The sequence below is a fragment of the Ceratotherium simum genome, chromosome 29 (genome assembly GCF_057802395.1).
Source record: "Ceratotherium simum simum isolate JZ-2026a chromosome 29, ASM5780239v1, whole genome shotgun sequence".
Lineage (NCBI taxonomy): Eukaryota > Metazoa > Chordata > Mammalia > Perissodactyla > Rhinocerotidae > Ceratotherium > Ceratotherium simum.
Genome location: NC_141928.1, coordinates 28948023 through 28963539, shown reverse-complemented (window position 1 = coordinate 28963539; position 15517 = coordinate 28948023). Strand labels below are relative to the sequence as shown.

The 15517-nt window shown below is 39.6% G+C and overlaps 1 protein-coding gene across 2 annotated transcripts in view; it reads left to right on the top strand.

Annotated features, from left to right (window-relative positions):
* The first annotated feature begins 5159 nt into the window (after positions 1–5159).
* TMEM38B (transmembrane protein 38B) overlaps positions 5160–15517 on the top strand; it is a 56163-nt gene continuing 45805 nt past the window's right edge. Inside the window, exon 1 of one of the 2 annotated variants that reach the window (XM_087419352.1) lies at positions 5160–5340. In XM_087419352.1, the coding sequence (XP_087275478.1) occupies positions 5229–5340 (112 nt within the window). In that variant the 5' untranslated portion in view covers positions 5160–5228. The remainder of the gene's footprint in view (positions 5341–15517) is intronic. The other variant, XM_004423296.2, reaches the window with a different exon arrangement.

The following is a 15517-nucleotide window of genomic DNA, read 5'->3' as shown; positions in this document are numbered from 1 at the left end:
GGGGTCTGTGGGACATGAGAAAGCCCAGTAGGAGCACTTAGGGGAGTTTGATTGTAACAGGATAATAACAAATCCTGATCTGTCACTGACTGCGTTTGTGATCTGTCTCTAGCCCTGAGTTTCCTACTCTGAAAAACAGGCTAAAGAAAATGATTGTAACAGACACTTCTTGTGATGGCTGCCTGGTTCCTTCCTTTCTCAGGACATTGCCTCCAATAACAAGGGATGCTGTGAGTCCCAGAGCTGATTAACCAGGAGAGGACATCTGTCCCAGACCAGGGCAGGCTCTCTTTCCTGGCCATAGTGAATTGGGGGACACAGAGACTGAACAATGTTGACACTCACTGTCATTAGTGACTGAGAACAGCCCACACCCACCTGCTGCTGCTGGCCCCAGAAATGCCCAGCCTCTTGCTCTTCTTGGAGCTTGATGGCTCAACTCTACCTTGGCTTTCATGAGATTCCCTGAGAGCCTTTCAGTAAGTCCCTCACATTGTTTAAGCTGCCCAGAACTGTTTTCTATGACTTGCAATCGAAGGTACTTTTTTTTAAAAGGGTCCATTCAATGACCACAATTCTATTATTCTTTGATTTAATGGTACCTGTTACTCTTGAATAAAGATGAATTGTAACCTTGAATGCTGGTAACCACAGACACCTGGCAGCTATGGCACTGGTGAGTGACGGCAGTTTTGGCCATCCTTACACGGATGAATACTAGAGATATTCCCATTAATAACATCAGTTTTTTTAATTAGCTAAACTTGCGCTTGTTACACATGGAGAACATTTTTGGTCTAATAGTTTATATTAGAGGTATAAGTGATGTTTATAGAAAAGGAGTTTAGTTTCCAGTGCAAGAAATAAGTGAGTCAGGTCAGATTTTCCAAGTCACCATATCCAAGGCACTATTATTAGATATCCACTGAGTCTAAAGAGTTGAGTGTATACTTGAATTTGTTTATCACTTAAATCTCATGCATCAGCAGCTCATTGTACTGATGGAATTCGGTGGGCTTTTTGAGGGCAATTAGTGCTCTCTAGTTAATTCTGTCTGATATAGCTGAACATTAAAAAAGTTGAATTCAAATTAAACACATTTTGTCTTAAATGTCATACATTGTTAAGCTATAATTTGATATGATGTAGTTATCAAATACCTATCAAAATAAACTTAGAATGAAAATACCTAATGAGAATACTAAAGCTTAGAGGTGTAATTGATCCTTTTAAAGTGAAACTTCCTAATCATAGACTCTTTATGGTCCTTTAAAATGTTACTGTTATTGATTTCCCAAAGCGGAAGGCAGGCCACTCAGTGGATCGAAAGCAGTATTGCAGAGAAGAAATAGCTAGCACTGCATTTGTGATACTGGGTTTCGGGATGTTGCCAACTTGAGCCAGGGGATGGATGAACAAGCTGAGACTAAGAAGGGTTATGTGAGTTGTTTTAGAATTAACCTGATGATTAATATTAGCGGCATGACCACAATGTTTGTACAAATAGAGGCATATGATGCCGAAAAAATAATTTATTCATTTATGACAGTAGTTTTGAACCAAGACTGTTTTTGCCCCTCCCAGGGGACATTTGGCAATGTCTGGAGACATTTTTGGTTGTCACAATTGGTGTGTGTGTATGTGCATGTGCACAGGTGCGTACGCATGCACGTGCTACTGCATCTAATGGGTAGAGTCCAGGGATGCTGCTAAATGTCCTATGATGCATAAAACCCCATTGCCCACAGTAAAGAATCGTCCAGCCCAAAATGTCAATAGTATTGCTGCTGAGAAACCTGGTTTATAAAAATTAGCTTTACATGTTTTTGAACTCAATGCTTTGAATATGTTTAGTTAAAACTCTTTTTCAGATGTTCATACAATTAGACCAGTTTTGCTTTCTAAAGGATAAACAATACTTTGGATTCATTTTATTCGTAATAATTATGTAACTTTGCAGACAGCTTCCAAAAGTCAGGAAAAGTTTTAATTTTCACACATAATTTCCCCAAATCTTGCTTTTCCCTGTTGCCAGTTCAAAGCCTTCCCTCCTTTCATTCACCATTTCCTTCTTTTTGTCCCATTTCATTACACTAAATAACTGAAGCACTGACTAGAAGCAAATACAGTGAGCACATTTAAAATTTAGATAAGACTTGTTTTCTGGTGAGATTACTATTTCATTTCCCTTAGATCTTTTTTTGAAATTTCTTTATGGTCTCAGCAGATGGGGACCCAGCTTATTCTTACAGATTTGAAATGAAACAAATTTCAGATTACTTACAGAGTCTGAAATGATTAATTCCTTTCTCTGGAATTAATCTGTTTAGGTTAAGTAAAATGTTTGATTTATCTTTTAAAAAAAATCTCTGATGATTTTCACTGTTGCCCTATTGTTGTTAATAATAAATTTAATTATACCCCAGAATGATACTGGCATAGACATATGACTTAGAGATGTGGTAAGAACTATTCATATTTAGTATTTTTTTTTAAGTCCAAGGACAAAACATATGTTTTGTGGAATTTAAGACGGTTGAAAGGTAAAACCTTTTGGGAAATAATATACAAGTTCTGCCTCTAAATTCACAACTCTATAATTCCAAAGATAAGGGAATGTTTAAAAAGTATGAAAAGAACCAACTGAAACATGAAAGTATAAATAATCACAGGTGTTGCTTTTTTTCTGTAGTTTTGCCAGAGGTCTAAAACCCTTTCTCCAATAGGAAGTGCTTACTTAGAAAACCACATATGAAAAGTATTTTAACAAGTCTATTCTTTCTTGATAAGTAATGAAATGTGGAGATTTACTACAATTTTCCCACCTTTTGAACACTCAGTGTTTAGAGTGGGGCCTCTGCCATCCAGCAAAACGTCTGCTACATAGCAGGCACCCAAAAAACATTTGTTGACTGAATTAAAAGCCACAGATAAATATTCAGATAAAAAAATCAGTAGAAGTCTTCCTTTGCAGTGTGTACTCCCATGTGGCTCTTACCTATCTAGCAACTCATTATGTATTTCTGATTTCCTGGTGCCAGCATGATCTATTGACACATCAAATAAAAAATGTACCAAACTAAACTTGTGTTTTTCCTACCCAAACCTGCTTCTCTTTCTTGTTTCCTGCTTCTCTGAACGCAACTGTAATCCTCCTCTCATCCATTCCCCATATCCTCCTTTGATGGGAGGAGTTGACAAGCAGCCTGTTCTGCTCCTCTTGCATCTTTCCCCACCCAGGTCCCTGCTCCTACTGTCCTCAGCCTACCTTGTGCTTGGACCAGCGAATACTCTCCGATTTTCCCTGTCTCTAGTCTCTTCTCACCAATCTGTTCTTAATCTTGTTGCTCCCCTCAAATCCCGCCCCTCCCCCCCAAAAAAACCCAGTTTAGCATAATGAATGGTTAAGAGACTGGATTCTGGTTCTGATTTGCCTGAGCATCCCGTAGTGATCAAGAGCTTCGCTTCTGGAGCCAAACCGCCTGGTTTATGGTCTGCCATTCAAAGACTTTTCCAACCTATTTCTCACTTTGTAGTCTAGCCCAAATACCTCCCTCCATCTCTGTCCTAGCTTTTTAAAAAAATTTTTTTATTTTATTGAAGTCATAAGATTTTATAACATTGTGAGATTTCAGGTGTACATTATCATCAGTTTCTGTATACACTGCATCGTGCTCACTACCAATAGTCTAATTTTTATCTGTCACCATATATATGTGTCCCTTTACCCCTTTAGCCCACCCCCGAACCTCCTTCCCCTCTAGTGACCACTAATCTGTTCTCTCCTCCCGTGTGTTTATCTTCCACATGTGAGTGAGATCATGCGCTGTTTGTCTTTCTCTGTCTGGCTTATTTCGCTTAGCATAATACCCTTGAGGCCCATTTATGTTGTTGCAAATGGGACGCTTTTGTCTTTTTTATAGTATAGTAGTATACCATTGTATGTATACACACACACACACACACAGTGTATATATGTATATATATATATACACCACATCTTCTTTATCCATTCATCAGTTGATGGGCACTTGGGTTGCTTCCATGTCTTGGCTATTGTGAATAATGCTGCAATGAACATAGGGGTACATAAGCCTCTTTGGATTGTTGACTTCAAGTTCTTTGGATAAATACCCAGTAGTGGGACAGCTGGATCGTATGGTATTTCTATTTTTAATTTTTTGAGGAATCTCGATACTGTTTTCCATAGTGGCTGTACCAGTTTGCATTCCCACCAGCAGTGTATGAGAGTTTCCTTTTCTCCACATCCTCTCCAACATTTGTTATTTTTTATCTTGGTAATTATATCCATTCTGACGGGTGTAAGGTCTCACTTGGCTTTTAAAGGCCAGTTCACCTTACCAGTTCCCAGAAATAGTTTTCCTCTCCTCGGAACTGCCTTGGCTCGGCGCCTACACTGCTCACTACCTGCTTTGTACAAACTATGTATGTCCTTTTAAAAAAGATTTTAATCTCTCTTGGGATAACACAAGTTTCTTGAGTGCAGGATATTATCGTATTCTCTTTTATATCTTCAGTAAGTCACGGTGTGATTTGCACACTGTGGTTGCTCGAGAAATGCTAGGAGAATGACATCAATTTACAGAAATAAATCCGACTCTGAGAGTCTCCCCTTCCAGACTGAATGTGTTTATCCAACATCATAGAACTTTATATTAAAAAGGTGAATAAAATGTATGGAAATTAAACCTTTAAAAAATCCGACTTAAAAAAATTTCTTGAGGACCCCCAAAAAGTCCTCAAGACTTCATGTGGGTTACATGTATCAATACTTAGCATATTAAAAATTATAACAGAAAAATTTAAAATAGTTCTTTATGTATTCGTTTTAAAAATAAATGCACTAAATGTTACCATAAATAATGTATTTTTTATTCATTTATTTATGTTTCCTTCATCTGCCCATTCTCCGGGGTCTGGCACAGCCCCCAGCAGGGAGGAAACGCTGCACCCTTTTTAGGAGAACCAGGGAACAGCCCGGAGCCCGCTCGCCCGCCTCCCCGCCAATCGCCCGCGCGCCGGCGGCTCTCCGGACACGCGGCCCCGCCCCTCCGCGCGCCGGCGCCGGGAGCCTGGGCGCACGCGCAGGGCTCCTCCAGGCCGCGCCGAAGGGCGCGCGGCCGCTGTTGCCCCCTCCCCCACCGCTTGCCGCGCACGCCGGGCAACCGTAGTGGCGGCTGCTGCGGCCGCTGTGGTGGGTCGTCGTCATGGACTCTGAGTGGGATAAGCTGACCCTGGCCTTTTCTCGCACGTCTATGTTCCCTTTTTTTGACATCGCCCATTACCTGGTGTCGGTGATGGCGCTGAAGCGTCAGCCGGGTGAGTGCGGCGCCGCGGGCTGGCCCCCTCAGGGTCCCCTCGGGGCGAGGACGGCTCAGCCGGGTGACCGCCGAGCTGGAGAGGCGCCCAGAGCCGGCTGGTCCGACCCCTCGAGTACAGATGGGGAAACCGAGGCCGGGAAGGGAGGTGGCCTGGGCACTCGTCGAAGGAGGCGCGACTTGGGGTCCGCGACGCCGCCTCAGGGGGTGAGGGGCTGGCCCTATAGCCACGGGAAGGACCCCCGGGACAGGGGACAGGAGGCCGGTGCCCGCCAGGGTTTGCGCGGTCTCCCGGCGGTGCCACCGCTTCCTGGGAAAGTATTAAAAGTCACCTGGGAACGGAGCTCCCGGGGACGGCAAGTTTGACTTCGGCGCTGGGAGTCGTGAACAGTCCTGGACTGCCGTCCAGTTATGAAAATTGTGTAAACTCTTATTAAACACAAAGCCTCAGGTAGTCCCACCAGTCTTCCCCGTAACGCGGTGTTCTGTCACCTTGCTTAGCACGGTAGACAGATGATAGTTGAGAAGAGAGTGACTTCCCGTTTTCGGTCACACGAGTGACACTGCACAAGTAAGAGTCGTCTGGCAGTTTCACTCTCTGTGGCTGGGGATGTCGTCGTAACGCAGCATTGTGGGTTCTTTATCGATGCCATCAAGCAGCAAGACTTGCATGTTCTTGTATTTTACGTGCAGGATGTGTTTGCTCCTATATTGCTTTGCTTTTTACCTGCCTTTCGTTTCACGGATCTCCTCTTTCTTTGAGGTTAGGCACTTTCTTTGTCTGCTTTCTGTGTGCCGGGGCTGCCTTTACTCTGCCTGGTCCCTACAGCGAGTTGATGAGTGACGGCTGGAGGACCATGCTGTACCTCTGTGGACTACTGGTCTATAAAACCCTTGGACCTCAGAAATATTTTTCATTTACGTTCAAATTTGTAGCTCAGTCTAAATCATGGTTTGGTAGAAGTTTCGACCTGGATAGGGAGAATGTTATTGTATTAGATCTGCATAGATAATCTGCATAAGATACAGCTTCCTTGATCTGAAAACAGGTCCGTTATATTGTTATGCCATATTCAGTATTTGATATTTTTTTGTGTAAGCTCAATCAGATGTTCTCAAAGTGTGGTCCAGGAACCCCTGGGGTTCCTGACACTTTTAGGTCAAAATTATTTGCAAAATAATATGCAGATGTTATTTCTCTTTTTCACACTCATTTTCTCACAAGTGTACAGCGGAGTTTTCCAAAGGCTGCCTGACCTGTGATACTGTAACAGATCGAATGCAGAAGCAGATATGAGAATCCAGCGGTTTTCTATTTGAAGCCAGACATGAAAGAGAGTTGCTAAAATATAAAACGGTGTGACTTTTCTCACTAAATGTTTTTTGCTTTGGAAAATAGTTACTTTTCATAAAAAATATATTATTTTTGTTAACATTTAGTGCATTTATTATTTTTAAAATGAATACATAAATAATTATTTTAAAATTTTCTCAGTTATAATTTCTTTTTTTTTTTTTTTTAAAGATTTTATTTATTTATTTTTCCTCCAAAGCCCCAGTAGATAGTTGTATGTCGTAGTTGCACATCCATTCTAGTTGCTGTATGTGGGACGCGGCCTCAGCATGGCCGGAGAAGCGGTGCGTCGGTGCTCGCCCGGGATCCGAACCCGGGCCGCCAGCAGCGGAGCGCGAGCACTTAACCGCTAAGCCACGGGGCCGGCCCTCAGTTATAATTTCTAATATGCTAAGTATTGATACATGTTCCCCACATAAAAACTCTTTAGAGTCAAGAGGTTTTTTGTCAGGCTTTTTAAAGATTTAATTTACATACATTATATTCACCCTTTTTAAATGTAAAGTTCTGTGATTTTGGACAAACACATGCAGTCGTGTAACTACCACCACAATCAAGATATGGAACAATTTTATCCCGCACTCCAGATTCCCTCTTGCCCCTTTGTAGATAGCCCTCCCCCAGCCCCAAGCAACCATTCATCTGCTCACTGATTTTTAGGGGTGCAGAGGAGTCCTGAGACCAGAAAATTTGAGAACCACTGGACTAATTGAATGCTAATACACGTGATGTGAAAAATATTTTATATTCCGGTACCAGTACTTGTAAACAGGTAAAAATGATAGAATTTACATGAAAGAGTGTACCTATTTCAGCTTTTACCACAAGTGTGTTAGACTCCCTGTTTCCTTGGACATTATTGGCTGTTATCAGTCTTAAATCTCTTGTCATTCTAATGATCAGAAAACATAGTTTTTATTTGCATCTGTCATGGTTACTAATGAGTTTGTGCTTCTTAAGTTTATTGGCCATTTGTATTTCTACTTCTATAAATCTGTTGAGTTGATCACATTGTTTTTCCTATTTAAAATGTAATACATTTTTTAAAATGATGAACCATCCTTATATTCTTGGAATAAACTACTTGTTTGATGTATTATTTTAAATCATTAGGAATTCTGATTTGCCAATACTTTATATACATTTTTACTTAATTGGCAACTTTTTCCTATCCCCCAGTGACTGATTCTCTAAAACTTAGACCTGTAAGTTTTACAATAAAACTACAATTCATTTGTGTACTGTGACCAAGGTTCTTCTTTTTTTTTTGTTTTTTGTTTTTTTTGGTGAGGAAGATTAGCCCTGAGCTAACATCTGTTGCCAATCCTCCTCTTTTTGCTGAGGAAGAGTAGCCCTGGGCTAGCATCTGTGCCCATCTTCCTCTACTTTATATGGGATGCTGCCACAGCATGGCTTGGTAAGCCGTGCGTAGGTCGCTGTCCGGGAGCCAAACCTGCGAACCCCGGACCACCGAAGCGGAGCATGCGAACTTAACCACTATGCCACCAGGCTGGCCATCCATGGTTCTTATTTTTTCCTTTCAAACATGTTGCTCCTTGAGACTCTGACTTTTGGAATGTACTCTGCCACTGCCAGTACCTCACTCCCCACTCTCCCACGATTTACATCTTGTGATTTGTGATCTTTGTCTAGATCTTAAAAAATGCTGGTGGAGGCAAGAGGGTAAAGGAGGTTGACTCTTTTCTTTCTATCTTTGGTCTAGATAAAGATAGCATCCCTTTTTTGTTTGGTTTAGGTTGTAGGCCTTCAAATCCAAGGAATGATGGTCCCCCCGCCCCTTTCCTTTTCCATGTGACTTGTTTTTCATAAGCAAAGGCATCAGGGCATTTAATAAGTGGATTGTTTTTTATTTCTTAGTTTACCTCTATTTGTCTCATAATTAGCTTTAGTTCCTCCTGAACCCTGGCATCTGATTGTCTATAGTTTTTAATTGGCTAGTAGTATAGGTATTTTTTCTATTTTCCTGGGCATTTTATTAGGAAGTTGGGACATGCTTCTTGCAGAGCCGTTAGAAACCATTTCAGGGGCCGGCCCCGTGGCTTAGCGGTTAAGTGCGCCGCTTGGCTACTGGCAGCCCTGGTTTGGATCCCAGGCGCACACCTACGCACCGCTTCTCTGGCCATGCTGAGGCCATGTCCCACATACAGCAACTGGAATGATGTGCAACTATGACATACAGCTATCTACTGGGGCTTTGGGGAAAAAAAAGGAGGAGGATTGGCAATAGATGTTAGCTCAGAGCCGGTCTTCCTTAGCAAAAAGAGGGGGATTAGCTCAGATGTTAGCTCAGGACTGATCTTCCTCACACACAAAAAATAAATAAATAAAAAATAAAAAAAAATAGAAACCATTTTAACAGAAAGTTTACATCATCAATTTTAATCTCTCTTATCTTAACATTTTAAGTCAGTCTTTGTCTCTTTTCTATTTAAATCTTCATTAAAATAAACACATTTCTTCAATCCTACATTCATATCCAATTGCTATTTTCTGTAAAACTTCTTGAAAATTTAATCTACAATTATTTCTGCTTGATTTTTACACACAAAATCTATTATTTTACTCTTAATTCTCTCACTGCTATTTTGCTAACCTCTCTCAAGTCATACATGGTTCAATTAATAAAATATTCATTGAAACTCTACTGTGTATCAGGCATTATATTAGATGCCAATGATACCAAGGTGAAAGATACTGTTATAGTCCTAAAGAAACTCAACTGTGTTTTTTGTGGTAGTGTCGCATCAGGTTGCACTACCTTTCCTACACAATAATAATATTCATTCATTTCAGATACATTTCAGATATGTGCATCAGTATCTTAATTCTGATCCTCACAAATCCCTTTAAGGTAGGTGTTATTGAACTCATTTTACAGATAAGGAATAGTCTTACGGGAATAAAATAACCTTTCTTAAGTCACATAGTTTAGTAAATTATGAAGCAAGTTCGTGGGTTAATTGCAGAGTTCTCAGCTATTCTGTGCTCTCTCTTTGCAGGTCCATTTAATGTTCTTAGTTTCTCAATATTTAGCAAGTTCTCAATAAGTTGTCGTTTGACATGGTTATTTTCTCCCAGTATTTCTGTCATTTCCACATCACATATCGGTTTCTTCTTTGCTTTCAGGAATTAATCCGGGAATAAAGTTTGTCGTTATTCCTTCCTCTAATTTGTGGGAGATGAAAGGATGAGTAAATCAAGAATTTATCAGTTTTAGGGATTCTGGAAAGGTGGCAGCATAGTTTTGCTGTCTTTATGAATCCCCACATAAAATCATATGGAAATGTCCAAAAATTGTAAATGTACAGCTCAATAAACTTTCAGAATGAACATGTGTATGTAATTGACATCTGGATAAAAATAGAACATTCATGATACCCCCAAAGCCCCCTTTGTTATATGATGCTTTAAAAACCCAGAGAGAGGTTCTGCCCAGTGTGAGATGGAAAAAGATGTCTAAGAAATGACAGTCCATAATTTACTTCTGTCAGTTTAGAGAATCTTACTTAAATATCTTTTATATTATATATATATAATATATATAATATATATATTATATATATATAATATATATATATATTTCCTCCCCAAAGCCCCAGTACATAGTTGTATATTCTAGTTGTAAGTCGTCTAGTTCTTCTATGTGAGCCACTGCCACAGCACGGCTACTGACAGATGAGTGGTGTGGTTCCGTTCTGGGAACTGAACCCAGGCCACCGAAGCGGAGCATGCTGAACTGTAACCACCAGGCCATCAGGGCTGGCTCTAATATTTTTTTAAGTGAAAGGAAAGTTAGTATATTGAGTGACCTGACATAAAATATTGGTCAGAGAGTGTGGTGTGATAGAAAGAGCTCATAAAGTCAGGAGACCACTGTTTAGTTCAAACACTACCACTACCTGGGTAGCTTAGGATAAGAACTTAAATCTCAATATTTTATTTGTGCAGTGAGTGAGCTGGACTAGCACACCAGCTGAGCAGTCTCCCCTCCTCAGGAGTCTCCGATTTGGCTCTAAAGAGCTCTTCCTCCAAGCTTCTAAGTTTTAATAATTTCACCCTATCTTTTGTTCCTCCAGTAGTGGTAATTGCTTTCTTCAGTTGACACCTCTGTGATACCATAGTATTTTGTTTTTACCTTTCCAAAAATAACAATTTTATACCTATTTACTTCTTTATATTAAATTCTATCTATTAAAATATGTATTTTCTGTTTCCTGAGTGGACTCTGACTTGTACAGAAACCTGCAAGTGGGATTTAACTTCCCACTTTCTAGTTTGCATGTGTCATGTTAAGATATATAAAGCACTGGCTACTTCCTGCCCGTAGATCCAGTCAGTATGTCTCCAGTGTAGTGGGCCAGTGTGATCTTGTGTGGACTCTCAATATGATCAAAATCTCTGTGGACTTTGTTGGAGAGTAGGAGAATTGACATAGACCTGAGGCAAGACTGTGATAGTATACTGTTAACCTTGCCAGGTAAGATCGAGTGTTTCTGGGATTCTTTGCAAATTAATATGCAGAAAAAAAGCATTTGCTTACCAAGTTACAGGGGTTATGTTGATTTGTTCCAGTAAAAATACTGCATCTTGAATACCAGCTGTAGTTAGAGTCACTACCAGTCTACATTTATGATAATCCACAGTCTCCAGGATCCATCTGCCTTATGTATAGACCAAACAGGCAAGTTAAATGGGATGTGATAACTATCACCACCTTTTCATCTTTCATGTTTTTGGTTATGGCACCCATCTTTGTGGTATTGCTTTTTAAAAATATCTTGGTGAGGAGAAGAAACTCTAGGGGCTTCTACTTGACCGTTCCTAGCATAATGGACCTTTCTTTACTCCATGGATCAGAGAATCAATAAGGGTATTGTGCCAGTTGTCAAAAGTTTCTATTCCAGTTATACATTAAGAAGCTGGGGAAATAACCATAGGGTGAGTCTTGGATTTACTTGGCCCACTATGATTCACACTTGATCCAAAATTGAGTTATGTCATAGATAGTCTCTAAGCTTCTGATGCCTATATGATTATTTTTTAATAATTTTTATGAAAAAGCATACTTGAGGCATAAAAGATATGTTGTTAATTTTTCTCTTTTTCTTTTTAAGGAGATAAATCTATAAAGGGGAAAGACTAAAGCAAAATTTTACTAATGCAGTCATGTGCTACATAATGACATTGAGGTCAACAACAGACCGCATATATGTTGGTGGTCCTATAAGATTAGGACCATATAGCCTAGGTGTGTAGTAGGCTATACCATCTAGGTTTGTGTAAGTACACTCTATGATGTTAGCACAACAGCAAAATCACCTGATGACACATTTCTCAGAATGTATTCCCATTGTTAACGATGCATCACTGTATGCAGTTTAAAAATACTTAACATTTGGAGTTGAGGCTTTAAGAAGGCTAGAACATTCCTCTGCTGCTTTCTGGAAGTCATATCAACCACCAGCAAGCTGAATGTTAACTGTTTTGAAAATAGCTACAGTGCAAGTAGTTCTTAAAGATAGGGACACACTGTAGAGCTAAAATAAATTAAGTCAAAATAAAGAAGTCATGTATGCAGTACGTTAAAAAATATCTTTCCAAGCTTTGTTATAACCAAGTCAGCACAACAAATTTGAACATAGTTTAATGATTCATTTTGGCCAGAGTGTGGGATCATTTTTTTGTGTGTGTGTGTGTGAGGAAGATCAGCCCTGAGTTAACATCCATGCCAATCCTCTTTTTGCTGAGGAAGACTGGCCCTGGGCTAACATCTGTGCCTTTCTTCCTCCACTTTATATGGGACACTGCCACAGCATGGCCTGACAAGCGGTGCGTTGGTGTGTGCCCGGGATCTGAACCCAGGCCGCCAGCAGCGGAGCACGTGCACTTAACCACTACGCTGTGGGACCGGCCCCATGTGGGATCATTTTGTAGATGTGATTTTAAGTGAATTTATGGGGGTAGAATGTGACTTCTTTTTAGCTTTCATTTCATAATGAAAATATTTTCATGTTAAAGTCCGTAGGTGATTATATGTACTTTAAACATCTTATACTTTGACTTAGATTTAGGTCTCAATGTGGCAAATTTTGTAAGAGTTTTGGGGAAAATAATTCTGTTGATAGCATATCACAAACATCTTAACTTTAGGTAGGATAGAGAATATTTTTTTCTCTTTTAAATGTTAGTATATTAAAAATAAAATAATGTATCCTAATTAATAACACAGCTTGTCCCTTAGCTAAAAGGAATACATCTTTGTTTTAAAATTGAGAAGAAATTAAAGATATGTTAACTATTTTTTTCCAACTGAAAATTATTTATATTCCCTGAAGATATACCAGCTGTTTCTGGTTAACTTCATATATTTTCATAGTTTACCTTCACATTAAACTAATTCTGGTACTAGCATGATACATACAGAGGAACATAACACCCAAAGAACTTTGTCATGAGATTGCCACGTACTGTGAAATGTGTTACCATAGTGTGTGTACTGAAGAGAGCTTTATAGAAAGGCCTATTTGAATTAGAGAAACTTTTCTGGCTGACATAATTTTGAAAATTAAGCAAAAAGGACTGATGTAAGGGAGACTCTTCCTTTAACTCTTCTTCTTTTTTTTTTTTTTAATAAAATCATAGTTTCTTTGATTTAAGACTGTTGGGGTTATGAGTGCTTTTTCAGTGCCATGATGTGTTGTTCTCATCCCAGCCTCGCAATAAGAACTCAAAAGAGTTATGTCTTGGGCTCAGAGAATTGAGTCAGAAGCAACCCAAGGGTTGCATTTTGCCTGTTTATTTTCTCTGCTATCAATGATCAATCCATTCAGCAGATAAATCAACAGATTGTCTACCATGTACTAGTGTGTGCCATGTGTTTTTATGTATATTCTCTCATTTTACATCCTTATAAGTTATGTATAATTTAATTCCCATTTTATGAAAATTGAAATTTAAGCCAAGAGAGGTTAGAGGTCCTACAAAGAGGTCACAAAATTGGTATGCAATCACAATTGCCTCTCTGACTTGTGGCAATACTAAGGGAAATTAGTGGAAGTAAAATTGTAATACTTAAACTCCTGAAATATTTCACGTATTTTTCTGACATATGATAAACATTTATAGAGCACCTAGTTTATATGAAAGTCTCTTTGAGTCTCAAGGGGTAACAATCTTATAGTGGAGCTAATACTTGTGAACAAAATCTGGAATGTGATATGCCTTAAGAGGAAAGAATAAGATAATGAGAAAGTTGAGGGAAGAGGAAAGTTATTTAGACAGACTTTTAATCAGAAATGAATATTACGTGAGTGAATAATTTGTGTGAAAGCATTTAGTAAATTTGATTGGAATTGTGTTAGTGGTCAAGGAAAACCTGGGCTTATTTGAATTTGGCTAGGCCAGTGAGTGGTGAGTGTCAGATGGATGTAAGCCTTGCAGGACCTTTGGTTCTGTCCAAAATGTCCAGGAGTTTTACCAAATGGTTTTGGACAGGACCAAATATGAAGGACTTTTTGGCAGGGACTGAATGGCTTATGGACATTTTGGACAGGACCAAATGTCAAAGACCTTTTGGTGTGGACCAGGTGTCTTATAGACATTTTGGATGGGACCAAATGTCTGCTAATCAGATGAAAGTAATGCTAATCTTCCATTAGAACAATATTAAGGAATATAGAGGATAGAAACACGAGCCAATATTCCCTAATTGTGTGTGTGTGTGTGTGTATATATATATATTTCTTTTTTTTTTTTGCTGAGGAAGATTCTCCCTGAGCTAACATCTGTTGCCAGTCTAGCTCTTTTTTGTATGTGAGCCACCACCACAGCATGGCCACAGATGAGTGGTGTATGTCCGTGCCCAGGAACCGAACCTGGGCCACTGAAGCGGACTGTGCAGAACTTAACCACTAGGCCGCTGGAGCTGGCCCCCTAATTGTATGTTTATCAGAAGTAATCAGTTACCTTGGAATGTGTCTTCATAGTGACTGTGCTGTGATGGGCCCGTTATAGCTCTCATTCAGTTAGAGCTCCCATTTCCGGAATGTGTCCCCAGAGCTAACCAGGGTATGCCTGTGAGAGAGAGAGGGAGACACACACACGTGGAGTGGGGTTGGGGGAGAGGAAGGGCGAGGGAGAAAAGGAATGTGTATGTGTAAATAAGCATAGAAAAAAAATTCTGAAAGTTGTCACCCCTCAGGAGAGGAGTGTGATTGAATGGTAGAAGTAGAGAGGAAAGGGTAATTTTGCTTTTTATTTCTATTCACTTCTGTAATAATAATGATAGCTAATACTTATTGCTTACTATATGCCAGGCCCCCTTTCTGTGTGCTTTAAATGTACCCACTTATAGTCAGTCCTTACAACAACCCTATGAGGTAGGTTATTTTTTTCCTTTTCTTCTTTTATCTGTCTCTCTCTCTATCTGTATCTATATCCATATATCTACATCTATATGTCTATATCTATATATGTGTATTTTAAAGATGTGGGAAAGCAAAGTGCTGGAGCCAGGATTTATACCTGGGCAGTTAAGCTCTAGAGTCCATACGCTTAAGCACTCTATGTTGCCTTTCAACATGAGGATGGCTCACTATGGCAGCTAGTGTCCACTGACCAAAAAAAGATCATACTCATTTACTGTGCTGACTGACCAATGTTATAATCAGTCACCTGTGGGGAGTGTGCACTGTACGAGGCAGTAGTGAACAGAGCCTATACACAGATTTAGATAGATAACAATATATATGTATTAGAGACATAACGGTATCCATCTTACATAGAGATTTGGCTCTGTCATAGC